The sequence below is a fragment of the Orussus abietinus genome, unplaced genomic scaffold, assembly GCF_000612105.2.
Source record: "Orussus abietinus isolate OABI.00-Male unplaced genomic scaffold, Oabi_2.0 scaffold16, whole genome shotgun sequence".
NCBI classification, from domain to species: Eukaryota; Metazoa; Arthropoda; class Insecta; order Hymenoptera; family Orussidae; genus Orussus; species Orussus abietinus.
In genome coordinates this window covers 1,846,350-1,861,302 of record NW_019394714.1, presented here as the reverse complement: position 1 = coordinate 1,861,302, position 14,953 = coordinate 1,846,350, and the positions used below count along the sequence as shown (strand labels likewise).

Here is a 14,953-nt window from a genome sequence, read left to right as displayed (position 1 = left end):
ATTTTATCGGACTCGGAAGAGTTCGATGATTAAGAAATAAATGATGTTGCATTAAATATGAATATTCCCCATTTCATAATTGAAACGATATCAGAGTGGAAAGGATACCTTTCAGCTCCTCGACTATGCAGACGGAGTAAGGGTCCCCGGTATAGTTGGGTGGGCAGCTGCAGACAGGGTTGTGGTTGGCGACCTGGCAGAGGGCGTTCAGTCCGCAGGTGGAGGTGCAGGGGTCCAGGCATTTGAATTCCACGCAAGCCAAGTGAGAGGGGCAGTCTCTATCTGCCTCGCACTCGGGGTAGCATCCTCTGACAGGGTCGTGGGGGTCGCCCAGGTAATTCAGGGGGCAGGTGCAGGACCCGGCGCCATTCCTCTCGCGGCACTGCGCATTCGGTCCGCAGGGGTTCGGCTCGCAGGGGTTCGTTGGCTCGGGCTCCGTCACGGGTATAGGAGTGCAACCGAGCGATGGTTCCCCGGTGTGTCCGTCGAAGCAAGTGCACACGGGTGCATGGTTCTGCACGGCGCACCTGGCATACTGTCCGCAGGCGCCTTGGCAGGGGTTCTTGCACCTCTCGTTGATGCAAGCCGTTAATGGAGGACATTCCGAGTTATCCTTGCACTCTGGTTTGCAGAACGGAGGACGTCCAAAATATTCTGGGGTGCAGGAGCAAGCCGGCTGAGAACCGACCACCTTGCACTGGGAATTCGGGCCGCAGGGGTTGGGCACGCAGGGGTTGACTCCACCTTCCAGCGTCTTATCACCTGTGAGAGGCATCTCGATCTTGGCGCAATGGACGAAAGGTTCCCCGGTGTAACCTGGGGCGCAGCTACACACCGGGTTATGGTTGACAACGTGGCACTTGGTGTTTTGGCCGCAGCTGCCGGGACAGGGGTCGGCGCAAGTATTGTCGATGCAAGCCTTGTTCTGCGGGCACTCGGTACTGGTGGTGCACTCGGGTCGGCAGGAAGGTGGACTGCCGATGAAGCCGGTCTTGCAGGAGCACACGGCGTAACCCTTGGAGGCGATGCAGTTGCTGTTGGGTCCGCAGGTCGACGGCTCGCACGGGTCGGAAGTAACCTGCGGGGTGGTCACCTCCATGCGGACGCATTCTTGCGAAGGATCCCCGCTGAAGCCTGGCATGCAGGTGCAGGAGGGAGTGTGGTTGGTCACGAAACAGGTGGCCTGGCGACCGCAGGCTCCAGGGCACGGGTCCACGCACTTGTTGTTCAGACAGGCTCTGTTGCGGTTGCAGTCGGTATTGGTGACGCATTCCGGTCGGCATCCCGTGTAAGGATCTCCGAAGTATTCAGGAATACAGACACAGGACCCTACTCCGTTCCTGTCGCTGCAGACTGCATTTGCCCCGCAGGGCGAAGGGTCGCAGGGGGTGCGTGGCGACTCCGTCGTGGTGGGTTCTGGAACGACTTGGTTATCTTCAGTCTATTCTCAGGTGGAAACCCCTGTGTTTGTAAAGTGAACTTACCTTGCACGATAGGGATGCATTCGGTGAACGGGTTGCCGGTGTACCCGGCGTTGCAGGTGCAAAGTGGCCGGTGCCTGACGACGTTGCAGTACGTGTTCACACCGCAGGACCCTGGGCAAGGATCGATGCACTTCTCGTTCAGGCAGGCGAAGTTCCCGAGACATTCCTCGTTGATGACACACTCTGGACGACAATTCGGAGCCCTGCCCAGGTAGCCAGGTAGGCAGGAGCATGCAGGGAAACCGTCGATCTCGCGACACTGCGAGTTGGGGCCGCAGGGGGATGGCAGGCAGGGGTTCCCGCTTGGAATCGGCGAGGGGGTCACAACTGCAGAGGAGAAAATCCGGGAAAATCGGTTATTTGATGTCCGCGGAAATGCAAATCGACTCCGATCCACCGGCACACCTACCTGACTCCTTCGCGCAAATGATCAGGGGGTCCCCGGTGAAACCTGGGTTGCAGCTACAGACCGGATTGTGGTTAATGACGTGGCAGTTGGCGTTCTGTCCACAGGTGTTCGTGCACGGGTCCTCGCACTTTTGGTCGATGCACGCCTTGTTCTGGTCGCAGTCGGCACTCACCACGCACTCGGGTCTGCAGCTCGGAGGACTCCCTATGTACCCAGGTTGACAGGAGCAGACCGCATGGTCGTCGATAACCCTGCAGTTGCTGTAGGCACCACAGGGCGACGGGAGGCACGGCTCGGTGGGAACCTTCGTTTCCGCTGTTGGATGGAACCATAAATTAGTGGACAAATCCACGGGTGGCGGATGTAAAAACACTCCACGGGACTCACTCGGTTGGGTCGCGTAGCAGGAGACGAGGGGGTTCCCGGTATGATCCGTCGCGCAGCTGCAGGACGGCCGATGGTTGAACACTTGGCACTCGGCGTTCAAGCCGCAAGCTCCGATGCAGGGATTCTTGCACTTGTTGTTTATGCAGGCCCTGTTCTGGAGGCAGTCGGAGTTCTGCACGCACTCCGGTCTGCAAACCTCGTAGGCGTTCCCGGTGTAGTCCGACAGACAGGTGCAGGATCCAACTCCGTTGCGTTCCGTGCAAATCGCGTTGGAGCCGCACGGAGACGGGTTGCAAGGCTGGTTAGGTGGAGTAACCGACACTTGTACTGGAAAGTGAAACGTGAAGCAATTTTAATCCATTTTCCAAATTCCCAGGCTTAAACTAAGTCCTCGACAGGTACCTTTCGGGTTGCAACCGGAGAACGGGTCACCTTCGTACCCCTCGTAGCAGTAGCACATGGGTCGATGGTTCTGACAAGTGCACTTGGCGTTCAGGCCACAAGACCCGATGCACGGGTCGGAACACTTGTTGCGGATGCAGGCGAGGTAACTGGGACAATCCTCCTGAATGACGCACTCCGGCCTGCAGTTTGGCGGCGCGCCGAACATGCCTGCAACGCAGGTGCAAGTGGGGCGGTTCGCGTGGACCCTACAGTCGGCGTTGGGTCCGCAGGGCGACGGCAGGCAGGGGTTCGTCGGCGGCCGAATTTCTGGAGGATCGAGCAAGACGAAGGTCCAGGATTTCCGACAAAAAAAATTCGAAAGACCCCACAATGTCGACTCACCTTCTTTGATGCACTGCTGAAACGGATCTCCGGCATATCCCGATGGGCAGCTACAGATGGGGTTGTGGTTGCTGACCTGGCAATGCGCATTCAATCCGCAGCCACTCTGACAGGGGTCTGCGCACTTCTGTCCGATACATGCCAGGTGCAGGGGACACTCGGAGCTGACCACGCACTCGGGTCGGCAGCTCGGCGGCGTCCCCTGGTACCCGGGCATGCAGGAGCACACCGCTCGATTATCCATCACCCTGCAGGTACTGTAGGGTCCGCAGGGAGGTGGAGTGCACGGATTTTGCGGTGGCAGGGCTGAAAAGTAAACCATCCAACGTCATCTACCTGCACCGGTGGGTACCGATGCGGACGTCTACCGTAACTCACGTGATATCTCCAATTTGCAGGCTTGGAACGGATTTCCAGTGTACCCGGCCAAGCAGGTGCAGACAGGGACGTGGTTGCTGACCTCGCAGCGGGCCTCCGTTCCGCAGACTCCCAGGCAGGGGTCCAAACAGTGCTGGTTGATGCAGGCCAGGTTGCTGGGGCACTCGGCGCTGATGCGACACTCCGGTTTGCAGCCGTCATGGGGATTTCCTACGTACGGTGGGATGCAGGTGCAGACCGGGCCCTGGTCCTTCACGTTGCAGAGGGCGTTGCTACCGCAGGGGGACGGCACGCAGGGATCGTGCACTTCCGGCGGCTCCACTGAGGTCGGACAAACTCGTTGAAAATATCCGACACCGCGAATTCGTTCAAGGAAGGATGTTGACGAGTTTCACGAAAATGACGTACCTATGATGCGAGTGCACCCGACGAAGGCGTCGCCCTCGAAGCCGACCTCGCAGCTACAGTACGGCGAGTGGTCGACGACGGTGCAGTCCGAATTTGGCCCGCAGCTGCTAGGGCAGGGGTTGGTGCACCTCTGGAAGACGCAGGCCTGATCGCTGCGACATTCCTCGCTCAGAAGGCACTCGGACCTGCAGTCGGGCGGACTGCCGACGAAGTTGCTCTGGCAGGAGCACACCGGCCTGCCCATCTTCACCTGGCACACTGAATTCGGTCCACAGGGCGAGGGGTGGCAGGGCGACTCCACCTTGATGTCGACCTCTGCAACCGGAAAGGCGGAGTTAGCGAAACGGCGAGCCGAGATCCGCGAGCTCGCGTCGTCCCTTCCTCGAGTCCTGGCTGCACCCTCGGCGCACCCGGGGCACCCGGGGCACCCGGGGCACCCGGGGCACCCGGGGCACCCGGGGCACCCGGAGCACCCGGGGCACCCGGGGCACCCGGAGCACCCGGGGCACTCGATGCGGGTCCTTTCGAGTATCGTGTTCCGTTCGACGTTAACGTCCATCGACGGAGGGACACGACCGATGGACATTAATCGGGGCGCAATCGTGACCGATTAACAGTGACTGTCGCCAACCATCCTCCCTTTCCACCCCCGGGCGAACCGGGTCGAGGCCAGGGTCGCCCCGTAATTTTTTGCGATTCGGCTAGAAGGTTCGGAGCGACCCTGGCCCAACCGAGGCGACGAACCGAGGTAACGAGCAAGGCACGTGTAGGAGCGGATTTCGTGTCAGTGGTGTCCCGATGACGCCGACGAAGTGGTCGCGGAACCTTCGGGGAGGAGCTCCCCGGGTCGATCTTCGGGTGGGAACGGTCGCTAGCAGGAACTCCAGGCGGACGGCGACCGGGTCGCACGGCAGGCGAGGGGAGGGTCGACGCAACGGTTGCGCGGCGCTCGGGAGGGTCGCAGGCGAGCGGAAAGAGAAAGAGAGAGGTAAAAACGGAGGCTGGGAGAGACAGGGTGACACACGGAGAGAGGGAGAGAGGGAGAGAGGGAGAGAGAGAGAGAGAGACAGAGAGAGCCAGAGAGGGAGAAAGCGAGATAAGCAGCGGAGGAGGAGCAGGGGGGGGGGTAAAAATGTGGTCTTTACCTTTGAGGCATCCGTACTGGGAGTCCGGCACGAAGCCGACGGGACAGAACTTGCAGATAGGTTTGTGCTCCTCCACGTAACAGGGGGCGTCGGCCGGACAGGTGGACTCGGCGCAGGGGTCCACGCAGCGATAGTTGCGGCAGGTCAGGTCCGGCGGGCATCCGGTGTCGCGCAGACAGATCGAGAGGGAGGGAGTGCAGTCGCGGGTGCACGTGCAGATCGGACGGTGGTCCAGCACGTTGCAGGTCTTATCGTCGGGGCAGGCGGGCTTGCCGCGGGCGTTACAGGGGTTTTGGCACCGGGCGGCGATGCAGGCGGCGTTGGACGGGCACTCGGCGTCCTGGGTGCACGCGAGGGTGTCCGGGGCGCAGGCGAGCTCGCCGAGCTCGTTGACGACGAAGCCGCCCCTGCAGACGCAGGTGGGCTCGTGGTTGCGCACCTGGCACCGCTTGTCGGGCCCGCAGGCGCGAGGCCGCCCGCCCGTCGGCAGGCAGGGGTCGCGGCACTCGCCGGTCGCCGCGTGGCACGCCAGACCCCCCGGACAGTCCGCGTGGGAGGCGCAGCCCCGCGACGCCGCCGGCGGCCCCGACGGCGGCGCGGGTGCCGGCGCCCCCGACGACGGCCGCTCGCACTTCGGGTCCGGCCGGCACGCCACGCGCGGGACCCCCACGTGGCACTGCGGACACGCGCATCGAGCCTTGTGCGCCACCACCCGGCACAGGGCGTTCGCCCCGCACGCCCCGCGCAGCGCGCAAGGGTCCAGACATTGCCCGCCCAGGCAGGCCTTCTCGCTGGGGCACTCCGCGTCCTCGCCGCACTCGCTCTCTGGCGGTCGGGACGGACAGAAAGGCCAAACGTCAGAGGGCGTCGTTGCGCCGGAACGGGGCCTCCTCGAGCGGCGAGGGTGGTCCCGTTCGTCGGGCCCGGGGACGGACCGAGGGCCGGGACGCCCGATTCTCCCCCCGGAGTCGGGGATCGTTCTTTTACGACGCCTCCCTGAGAGAAAATGCGCTCAAGAGGGGCAAGGAATAGGGGGATGAATATAAAACTCGTCAATTCACAGACCGTAGACGCGTGGCGCGTCTTTTTTGGGAAGGACATTTTTAATACCAATTTTCTCTCAGGGTGGTTTATCTTTTATACTTTGGACCGAAGGCAAGCGACCCGTCGTGGCGTCCTCGCTGCCGCGACCCCGTCCCCGTTCTACGCGGGGGTGCTCGCGAGTCTCGCTTCCCAGGGATCGTTTGCTGGGTTCCCTGGAGCCCGCGGAAGAGTTTTCGAGGTGCTGGGTGTTATCGGGGCAGGGTGGTTTTCCTCGTGCCAGGGTGTCTTGGATGCGGTTTAGCTCCCCCGATAGGACCCGAAAAGGAGGAGACTGCGGTCGAAAGAGGTCGAGGCGACTCTACGGGGCGGAGGCGAGGGTCCTCTTCGACTACGAGGGTGCGATCACGCGGGGCGGACCGCGGGGTCATAGGTTGCGGAACGAGAAAAGAGACCCACCATAGATACCCCACGCAGAGTGCAATTCACCAAGCAAAGTCGTTACTCCCAACCTCGATAGAGAGCGGGGAAAGTCGAGGGGACTTCGAGTCGTCGAGTCGTCGTCGCTGTCGTCGTCGTTGGTCGTTTTTACTTCTACTTTCCGGTACTTCGAGGTCTACGTGTCGCCGAATGATCGTCGGATGTGTTCGAGTACTCGTGGGTCACCGCCACTTCAGCTAACTAGGGTGAGTCGGATTAATGCGCTCGATGCCGTTGTTAATTCCTCGACGAACAAGGAGAATGGTTAAGAACTTCCAGCCGCTGTGAACCGTCTCGGCGACGTTAGTCTCGCGTTTTCGACTAATGGTGTTAAGACAATGACCGCGTCCTGGTGCGATTAGTCGGGTTCGGAGGTGTCGGGGATTACCTGTGAAGCACTCGACGTTGGGCGAGCCGTTCGCTCCGGGTGGACATCGACACACGAAGACGGTGCCCTCTCTGATGCACTCCGCGCCCTTTCCGCAGCCTGAGGTGCGACAGTCCGTTTTCGAGCTTCCCGCCGAAGTGCCTGTCGATTCGAATCGATGTTAAGATGACGCGAAAGGGACGTCCGAAGGATTTTTAACGTTTCCCTGAATCGGAGTACCGATCGGGTTTGTGAAAATACGCGACTCGGACTCACAAGCATAGGCCGGGTCGCCGGATGGCAAGTGCGGCGGGCAGAAGCATTGCGGTTGGTTATCGTAAATTCTGCATTCCGCGTTAATTCCGCACTGCACCTCGTTGCAAGGGTCTCCTCTCTCGCAGACGCACCCTCGGTAGGGATCCCCGTAGCATCCGGGCTCGCAGATGCACTCGACACCTCCTACGGAGTTGTCCCTGCACTTCGCGTTGGGACCGCAGGGTCTTCTCAGGCACTCGTCCCCACCTGAGGAACCGGACACAATTTTCAAAATTATCCATTGTCAAATTTTCAACGTTTTCAAAATGACGACCCCACGCGAAGAAAATCTGAGAAATCTGGCTACCTCTCCTGCAGCTGATCTTCGGGTTTCCAAAGTGACCCGGTGGGCAGGAGCATAGGGCGTTTCGGTCCACCACCCTGCACTGGGCGTTCAACCCACACGCGTCGTGTTTCAGACAAGGGTTTGTGCAGATCCCGTCTTCGCCGCACCTCTTATTCGACTCGCAATCGTTATCTTGCTGGCATTCCAGCTGGTAGCACTTGACGCTCGGCTCGCCCTGGAACCCTTCCGGGCAGAAACACACCACGCGGTGGTTCGAGACGCGACACAACGCATCCACCCCGCAAGGCGAGTTTCCGTTCAGACAAGGATCCGTGCATCTGCCGTTTATACAAGTCAAGGACGACGGACAGTCCGAGTTGATGCGACAGCCCACCAGACAAAGGCCTTCTTGACAAATGTAGCCCTGGAAAAAAAATCACCACCGATCGTTGATACCATTGAGTCAGCTTCAACGTCAACCATCCCTGATCGATGTGACGATGCTCGACCACCTACCTTGTGGCAGGCGTTGTGGTTGTCGCATTTCATCTGACACATTCCATTGTAGCAGACCTCTCCACACGAGCAGTCGCTTTGGGAACCACAAGACTTGACGCAAAAGCCGATTTCGTTGCACTCGCAGGAGCCATCGCAAGGAATCAGCGACTTCGAACAGCTGATCAGCGCATTGCCATAATAATTGACAGGGCAGCTGCATTGAATGGCATGGTTGATGACGCGACATTCCGCACACTCGCCGCACACCTTGGAATCTAGGCACGGATCTAGGAAAAAGGGAAAGGAGAGATGATCCCTGTTCCTTCGGGTTGACGATCATTGGTAGAGAGCATCTCTTACTTTTACAGGCGTTTTGTATGCAGGACTCCTCGGCGGAGCAGGCGTTGTCGTTTCGACACCCTTCGGTGCAAAGACGGTTCCTGCAGATCTGATTCGCCGCGCAATGGTCATCGGAATTGCAGATGGGTTTGCAGAGTCCTCCATCGCAGCGCTCGTCGTTCAGGCAGTTGGCGTCACTGATGAAGAGAGATCATTAGATCGTCTTCCAAAATATGGATTGCTTGGGCGATCGAAATCGGGATCTACCTTCTACACGCGTCGGAACAGCGTCGGTCGTAGCACGTCTGACCAGGAAGACAGTCGTCGTTCAGGGAACAGGGATGGAAGGGCTGCTTGCACCCCACGTTGGGATCGCCTACCAAAGGCTGAGGACAATAACACTGCCGGCCATGGTTCGCCATCTTGCACTTTGCGTTGATGCCGCACGCATTGGGCAGCGCGCATTCGTCTGCAAGAAATGATACCGAGAACTCGTACCAGGGGATTTGGATGCATTTCCATATTTTTACTCAACAAATAAAGGAGTTGTCCAACTCACCTGTACACAGGTTGTTCAGGCAGGAGTAGTCGTTCTGGCACTCCCCATCGGAGCGACAGCCCTTGGAGCAGACCAAGCCCTCGCAGATCTCCCCGCTCCTGCAGTCCTCGTCCTTTTTGCAGAGGGACTTGCAGACCCCGTTGACGTCGCATCGCTCGTTGCTCAGACAGTTGGCGTGGGACGAGCATACAGGGGTGCAAGAACCTTCAAGACACCTGGTGCCGATTTCGCAGTCGCGATTCTCGTGGCACTGGGTGCCCGGAGACCTCAGACAAGCGATCTTCGGACTGGGGTTCGGCATGAACCCTGCGGGGCAGGAACAGGTGGCCCTCTGGTTTAGCACGGTGCACCTCGCGTTCGGTCCGCAGGGCATCAACTCGCAGGGGTTGATGCACTTGTTGCCGACACAGGCCTCGTTCGCGTCGCAGTCCTGGTCTCCGCGACACCCTGCGGTGCAGATATTCCGCAGACAGACGTGTCCCAGGAAGCAGTCGTTGACCAACCTGCAGGTCAACAGGCAACTCCCTTGGATGCATTTCTCGTTCAGGGCGCAGTCGTTGTCGATGTTGCAAAGAGGAAGACACACGTTCTCGCGGCATGCATCGGTAGCGCTGCAGTCGTTGTCGTCTCGGCAGGCGACGGGAACTGGAAGTATCGATTCACTGGCGTTCAAAATCGTCCGATCGTCTCATTGCCTTCGATCGAGAGGTACTTACACCGGACGCACTCGATCGTGGAGTTTCCTGTGAAGCCCGGAGGACAGCTGCACTGCTTCACGTGGTTTCGCACTTGGCAGTCGGCGTTGAGGCCGCAGGCGTTTTTGACGTCGCAGGGGTTCAGACATTGACCGTTAAAGCAGATGTCGGACAGATTGCACTCCTCGTCCAGTTGACAGGTCGCTGGAACGGATGAGATTAATTTCTTTGTTCCGGAACAGAGTCCGCAGAGAGGCGAAGCAACTTACGTCGACAGATCTGCTCGTAGCAGTACATGTTGGGGGAGCAGTCGGAGCTGGTCGAGCAGCCGATGGGCTTGGGCTGGCAGCCGATCCTCAAGTCGTTGGGATTCCCATCGTAGTCTCGATGGCATCTGCAGGACCCCACGTGGGCATCTACTACGCATTCCGCATTAGGGCCGCACTGCAACCGCGCGCAGATGTCTGCAAGAAGAGGATCGGCATCGGTCGGAGGACTCGTGGGCCACGGAAGACAACGCGTTCGTTCCAATGATTTTTACCGGCACATTTCAAGGTGTCGTCCAAAGGCACGCAGGTCGCGGATAGTGGACAGTCGTCGTCCTGGACGCACTCCACGGGTTGTTGGCAACCACCGTTGTAGGGGTCTCCAACTGTGCCGGGTTGGCAGTTGCAGCGGAAAGACCCCCTAGAGTTGTCGCAGGTCGCGCCCGGCGCGCAGGGGCCGTTCAGACACAAGTCCACCAGCTCGCATCCTTGATACGGATTCCCGGTATACCCTGACTGGCAGGTGCACGTCTGCAGGTGGGAGAATCGGCGTTGATTCTTCGTTGGAAGACGAGGGATACGGAATTGGATCGGTACGTACCTGGACGTGGTTCGATGCCGAGCAGACCGCGTTGACTCCGCAGGGGTTGCGCGTCAGACAGGCGATTTCGCACCTGCGATCCGTGCAGATTTTCTCCTGCGAACAGTGGTCGTCGGTCTCGCACTCGATCGACTGGCAGCCGATTTTTTCGTCGTTCGCGTCCCCGTGGAAGCCCTCCCTGCAGAAGCAGACGGCCTGGTGCACCTCCGCTCTGCACTCCGCGTTGCGACCGCAGAAGATCAGGTCGCAAGCTCTCTTGCACTCCGCCTGGCCCACGTCATTCCGCACGCACTTCTCCTCCTGCTCGCAATCGCTGTCGTGAACGCAACGGAACTCTTGTACGCACACGTTGTTGCGGCAGTATTGGAAATCCGGGCAACTCGCGTTGCTTCTGCACGTCGGCTGGCACAGCCCGTTTATGCACAGCTGCTCGCCAAAGCAATCTCTCGTGTTGGTGCAAAGAGCTGAGAAAAGATACACGAGTCAGACTCGGACGCCCAGACATCCCGAGTTCAGGTTTCTTCATTTTTGACTTAGGCACCCAAACATCCTCGGTAAAAAACGTACCCGTGCAGATCCCTCCTTTACACGCCAGCCCCGTGGGGCATTGCGTGTCGGTCTGACAGTACTGCACCGGAGTGCATCCCAGGTTCGGATCCCCAGTTTTCCCAGGTTGACAGACGCAAACCGCGCTGTGATTCGATGGGGAACAGTCGGCGCCATTTCCACACACATTCGACACGGAACAGGGGTCTACACACTTGTTGGTGAAACAGGCGCTGTTGGGGTCGCAGTCGCTGTGGTAGTTACACTCCAGGTGGTCGCAGCGAATCTGGGATGTGCGGAGCGACAATGAATTTCTGTCAATTTCTAATAAAGAGGTTGCAATCGCTTTTGATTTCCCTCCGTTTTCCCCTCTTACCTTCGGGTTCCCAGTGGTTTGCTCCGGACATCTGCAGAACGGGATGTGGTCCTCGGAGATGCATTCCGCATTCTGACCGCACACTGTAGGGTCGTCGCAGGGGTTCTTGCACATATTCTCCAGACACGACGCGGAGCTCGGGCAGTCCAGGTCCGAAAAGCATTCTCCAGGTTGTTTACAGCCCAGGGTCAGTGGATCGCCCACCAGGTGGTGAGGGCACTTGCAGGTGAACGCGCCCTCGGTGTTGTGGCATCTGACAGTAAAGAACCAGAATTCAGGCTCCTCCATTTATTCCTTTCTCCGTTTAGTAATTTTGACTTACATTGCGGTAGGATGGCACGGCTTGGAGGCGCACTCATCGACATCCGCACATATTTCGTCGACGAGAGTGAAGCCAGGATAGCACTTGCAGACAGCGACATGATCGATCGCCACGCAATTCCCATAGCCGCAGTTGACCTGGTTGCAGGGACCTGAGCGAAATGGAAAATGGAGATGCAAAAATCTCGATGATTTTCAATCTAAGCAATTGCAGTTGGGAATTTAAAAAGTGCATCGCTATTTACTTGTGCACTTGTTCGTCTCCTGGTTGCAGTACTTGTCGCTGGAACAGTCCGTGTTCGAGAGGCACTCCACCTTGAAACAGCCGGTGGCGTCGCCAATATACCCCGTCAAGCACTGACAACTGGCAGCGTGGTCGAAGACGGAACACACGGTGTTCGATCCGCAGCTGACGAAGGAGCAGGGGTCGGAGCAATTGCGTTGGATGCAGGCCTGGGAATCATGGCAATCGCTGTTGGAGCTGCAGTGATGCGGGATCGCGCAACCTGTCACCACCGGGTCGCCAATCCGCCCTTGAGGGCAGCTGCAGCGGAAAGTTCCTCGCAGGTTGGTGCACTCCGCAGTGGGATGGCACGGTTGCTTCTCGCACTCGTCGACGTCGACGCATCCCTCGGGACCGGGGACAAAACCGTGGGAGCACCTAAAATGCATGGGCCGAGATCATTGGTTTCGACCTTCCCAAGGATCTCTCGAGGCTACCGAGTGGACCACCAAATTCACCTGCACTTGCTGTTGATGCATATCTGATCCACGTTGCAGCCCGCGTCGGAGGTGCAGCCAGCCTCGCAGCTGCCGTTGATGCAGAGCTCGCCAGGCAAGCAGTTGCTCTCTCCGTAACAAACCTTGACGCAGAGTCCACTTTTGCATCGTTCACCCTGGGCACAGTCCACCTGTTGGCTGCACTGGCACTGGCAGAACCCGTTGGAGCAGACGTGCTGGGAGGGGCACTCGCTGGAGGTCCTGCAGCCATTCTGGATCCTCACGCACCCCTGATCGGGCGTCGGATTCCCTTGGAACCCTAGCGGGCAGGCGCAGGTTGCGATGTGGTCCACGCAGTTGCAGACGGCATTCGGACCGCACACGTTGTCTCTCGCGCAGGGATCTGAAAGTGGCCTTGCGTGCTGCACTCAACGACCACGTGGGACAGGGTGCCGCAATTACAAGGGAAAAGTCACGTACCCTGGCATTTACTTTGAATACAGGACTGGTTCAAGGGGCAGTTCTTGTTCCCACGGCAGCCCAGGATGCAGATTCCGTTGATGCAGGCCTCGTCAGCCTCACAATTTCCATGCGAGGTGCAGGACACGACGCACTTCTTGTTCTGGCATATCTCGCTGTGGGAGCAGTCGGTGTCCGAGCGGCAAACGGCTGGCAGGAAAATCAGAGAATTAAATGATTAAAACAACACGCAAAAAATCCCACAATCTTGATAACGGAAATTCCGACTTACCTCTGCATTGCCCTTCGAGGCAGACGGTGCCCTCGCAGTCGGCATCGATGGTGCAGTAGCTGGTGTACCTGATGCATCCATGGTGCAGCCCTTTGGTCGATGGCACGAACTTGTAGTTGCACTTGCAGACCGGCTCGTCGTTGGCGATCTCGCAGACCATGTTGGGGCCGCAGACGTTGTCGCAAATATTGACGCATCCATGGTTCTTGCAGACGGAGTGCAAGGGGCAATCATGCTGATCGGCACAGTATCCTTCCGGCTGGCACCCTGCGAAATAGGGATCCCCCACGTGGTTCTCGGGGCACTTGCAGATGGGAGTATTGGACGCGTCGGCCACACATATCGCAGACGGGTGGCAGGAGTCCGAGTTGCACACGTCGACACCGATGCACTCGACGTCAGGCAGGGGATTAGGTTTGAAACCCGGTGGGCACCTACAGACCGCACGGTGGTCGTCGGCAACGCAGACCGCGTTCTGACCACAGGCTGAGTCGTCGCACGCGTCGTAGCAGGTGTGGGTCAGCCTGTTGCAGAGCTGGGTGGGTGGACAATCGATGTTATACACGCAGGGCACGGTTTTACAGCCATCGCCGCCATCGGGGTCGCCAACGTAGAGGCCAGGCGGGCACTCGCAAATGGCCGCGTGGTTGTTGACCACGCACAGCGCGTTGGGACCGCAGCGGACGAAGTCGCAGACCGGTCGGCAAGCCAGCACGCCCTCGTCCGTGGACCTGCAGGTGCTATCCTCGGGGCACTCGGAGTCGGAGCTGCAGGCGTCCCTGCGAGCGGTCTGGCACCCCGTGCGATCGTTGGGGTTGCCTTCGAAACCTGGCAAACACTCGCACCTGGCCTTGTGCTCGCTAGCCACACACCTGGAGTTCTCTGGGCAGGTGAACATCCCACAGATGGACACGCACTTCAGAACCCCGACGGCATCGGGGCGGCAGACCGAATCCGACTTGCACTCTTGATCCCCGGTGCAGTCCGGCACGGCAGGCTTTTCACAGGAGAAAGACTCCGGATTCCACTCGTATCCATCCTGACACACGCAGACGACGTGTCCTCCGGCGTCGGCCTCGCATCGCTGATGGGCTCCACAGGTCGTCTTGCTGCACGCGTCCACGCACTCGTGGATCCCGTCGTCCTGCTGCAGACAGAGGAACCCTTGCCGACAGTCCTCGTTGCGACTGCAGGTAGGGACCGCCCCCGATCTCTTGGGTTGGCAGCCTTCGACCAGGTCGCTGGGGTTCCCCAGGTACCCGTCGATGCAGATGCAGGAGGAGACGTGGTGTTGGGTCAGACAGAGCGCGTTGGGGCCGCATTGCAGCTTGCTGCAGCCGTCCACGCACTTGCGGACCCCCTTGCCCACTTGGAAGCAGATCTGCTGAGCGTCGCAGTGCTGGTCGTTGGAACAGTGTCCCGTCAAGCGACAACCGTTCTCCTGGTCATTCGGATCCCCGCTGTACCCCGGTGGACAAATGCAAATGCCGTCCTGACACCCGGATTTCGGTCCACACGTCACGTCGCTGCACCTATCGACACACCGACCCTCGATACAGCTGTAATCCCGTGGGCACAGCTTCTCGGGGCCGCACTGGCACGTAGTCGGGTCGCTGCAAGGATTCGCCTGCGATTCTTGGCACATACGGAAGGGGTTCCCGACGTACCCCTCCATGCACCTGCAGTCGTAGCCTCCGTTCGTGTTGATGCACACCGCGTGGGCGCCGCAGGCGTTGCCGTTGCACTCGTTGATGTCTGTGGCAAAGGGACCATGAATTATATACAACCATTTTTA

General features: G+C 59.2%; 1 protein-coding gene across 2 annotated transcripts in view; it reads right to left on the bottom strand.

Moving 5' to 3' along the window:
* The window catches only part of LOC105696885, a 34,787-nt gene that overhangs the window by 13,586 nt on the left and 6,248 nt on the right, over positions 1-14,953 (bottom strand). For both annotated transcript variants that reach the window (XM_023433114.1, XM_023433115.1), the window contains exons 19-45: positions 13,159-14,913; positions 12,888-13,076; positions 12,429-12,810; positions 11,933-12,348; positions 11,689-11,839; positions 11,367-11,619; positions 11,012-11,276; positions 10,445-10,908; positions 10,119-10,374; positions 9,847-10,041; positions 9,599-9,781; positions 8,883-9,527; positions 8,591-8,792; positions 8,345-8,520; positions 8,003-8,271; positions 7,508-7,910; positions 7,162-7,407; positions 6,907-7,047; positions 4,998-5,822; positions 3,853-4,167; positions 3,445-3,765; positions 3,067-3,372; positions 2,683-2,991; positions 2,281-2,607; positions 1,894-2,208; positions 1,485-1,811; positions 109-1,416 (exon numbers count right to left, since the gene is read on the bottom strand). In XM_023433114.1, coding sequence (XP_023288882.1) covers positions 109-1,416; positions 1,485-1,811; positions 1,894-2,208; positions 2,281-2,607; positions 2,683-2,991; positions 3,067-3,372; positions 3,445-3,765; positions 3,853-4,167; positions 4,998-5,822; positions 6,907-7,047; positions 7,162-7,407; positions 7,508-7,910; positions 8,003-8,271; positions 8,345-8,520; positions 8,591-8,792; positions 8,883-9,527; positions 9,599-9,781; positions 9,847-10,041; positions 10,119-10,374; positions 10,445-10,908; positions 11,012-11,276; positions 11,367-11,619; positions 11,689-11,839; positions 11,933-12,348; positions 12,429-12,810; positions 12,888-13,076; positions 13,159-14,913 — 10,944 coding nt within the window. The remainder of the gene's footprint in view (positions 1-108; positions 1,417-1,484; positions 1,812-1,893; positions 2,209-2,280; positions 2,608-2,682; positions 2,992-3,066; positions 3,373-3,444; positions 3,766-3,852; positions 4,168-4,997; positions 5,823-6,906; positions 7,048-7,161; positions 7,408-7,507; positions 7,911-8,002; positions 8,272-8,344; positions 8,521-8,590; positions 8,793-8,882; positions 9,528-9,598; positions 9,782-9,846; positions 10,042-10,118; positions 10,375-10,444; positions 10,909-11,011; positions 11,277-11,366; positions 11,620-11,688; positions 11,840-11,932; positions 12,349-12,428; positions 12,811-12,887; positions 13,077-13,158; positions 14,914-14,953) is intronic.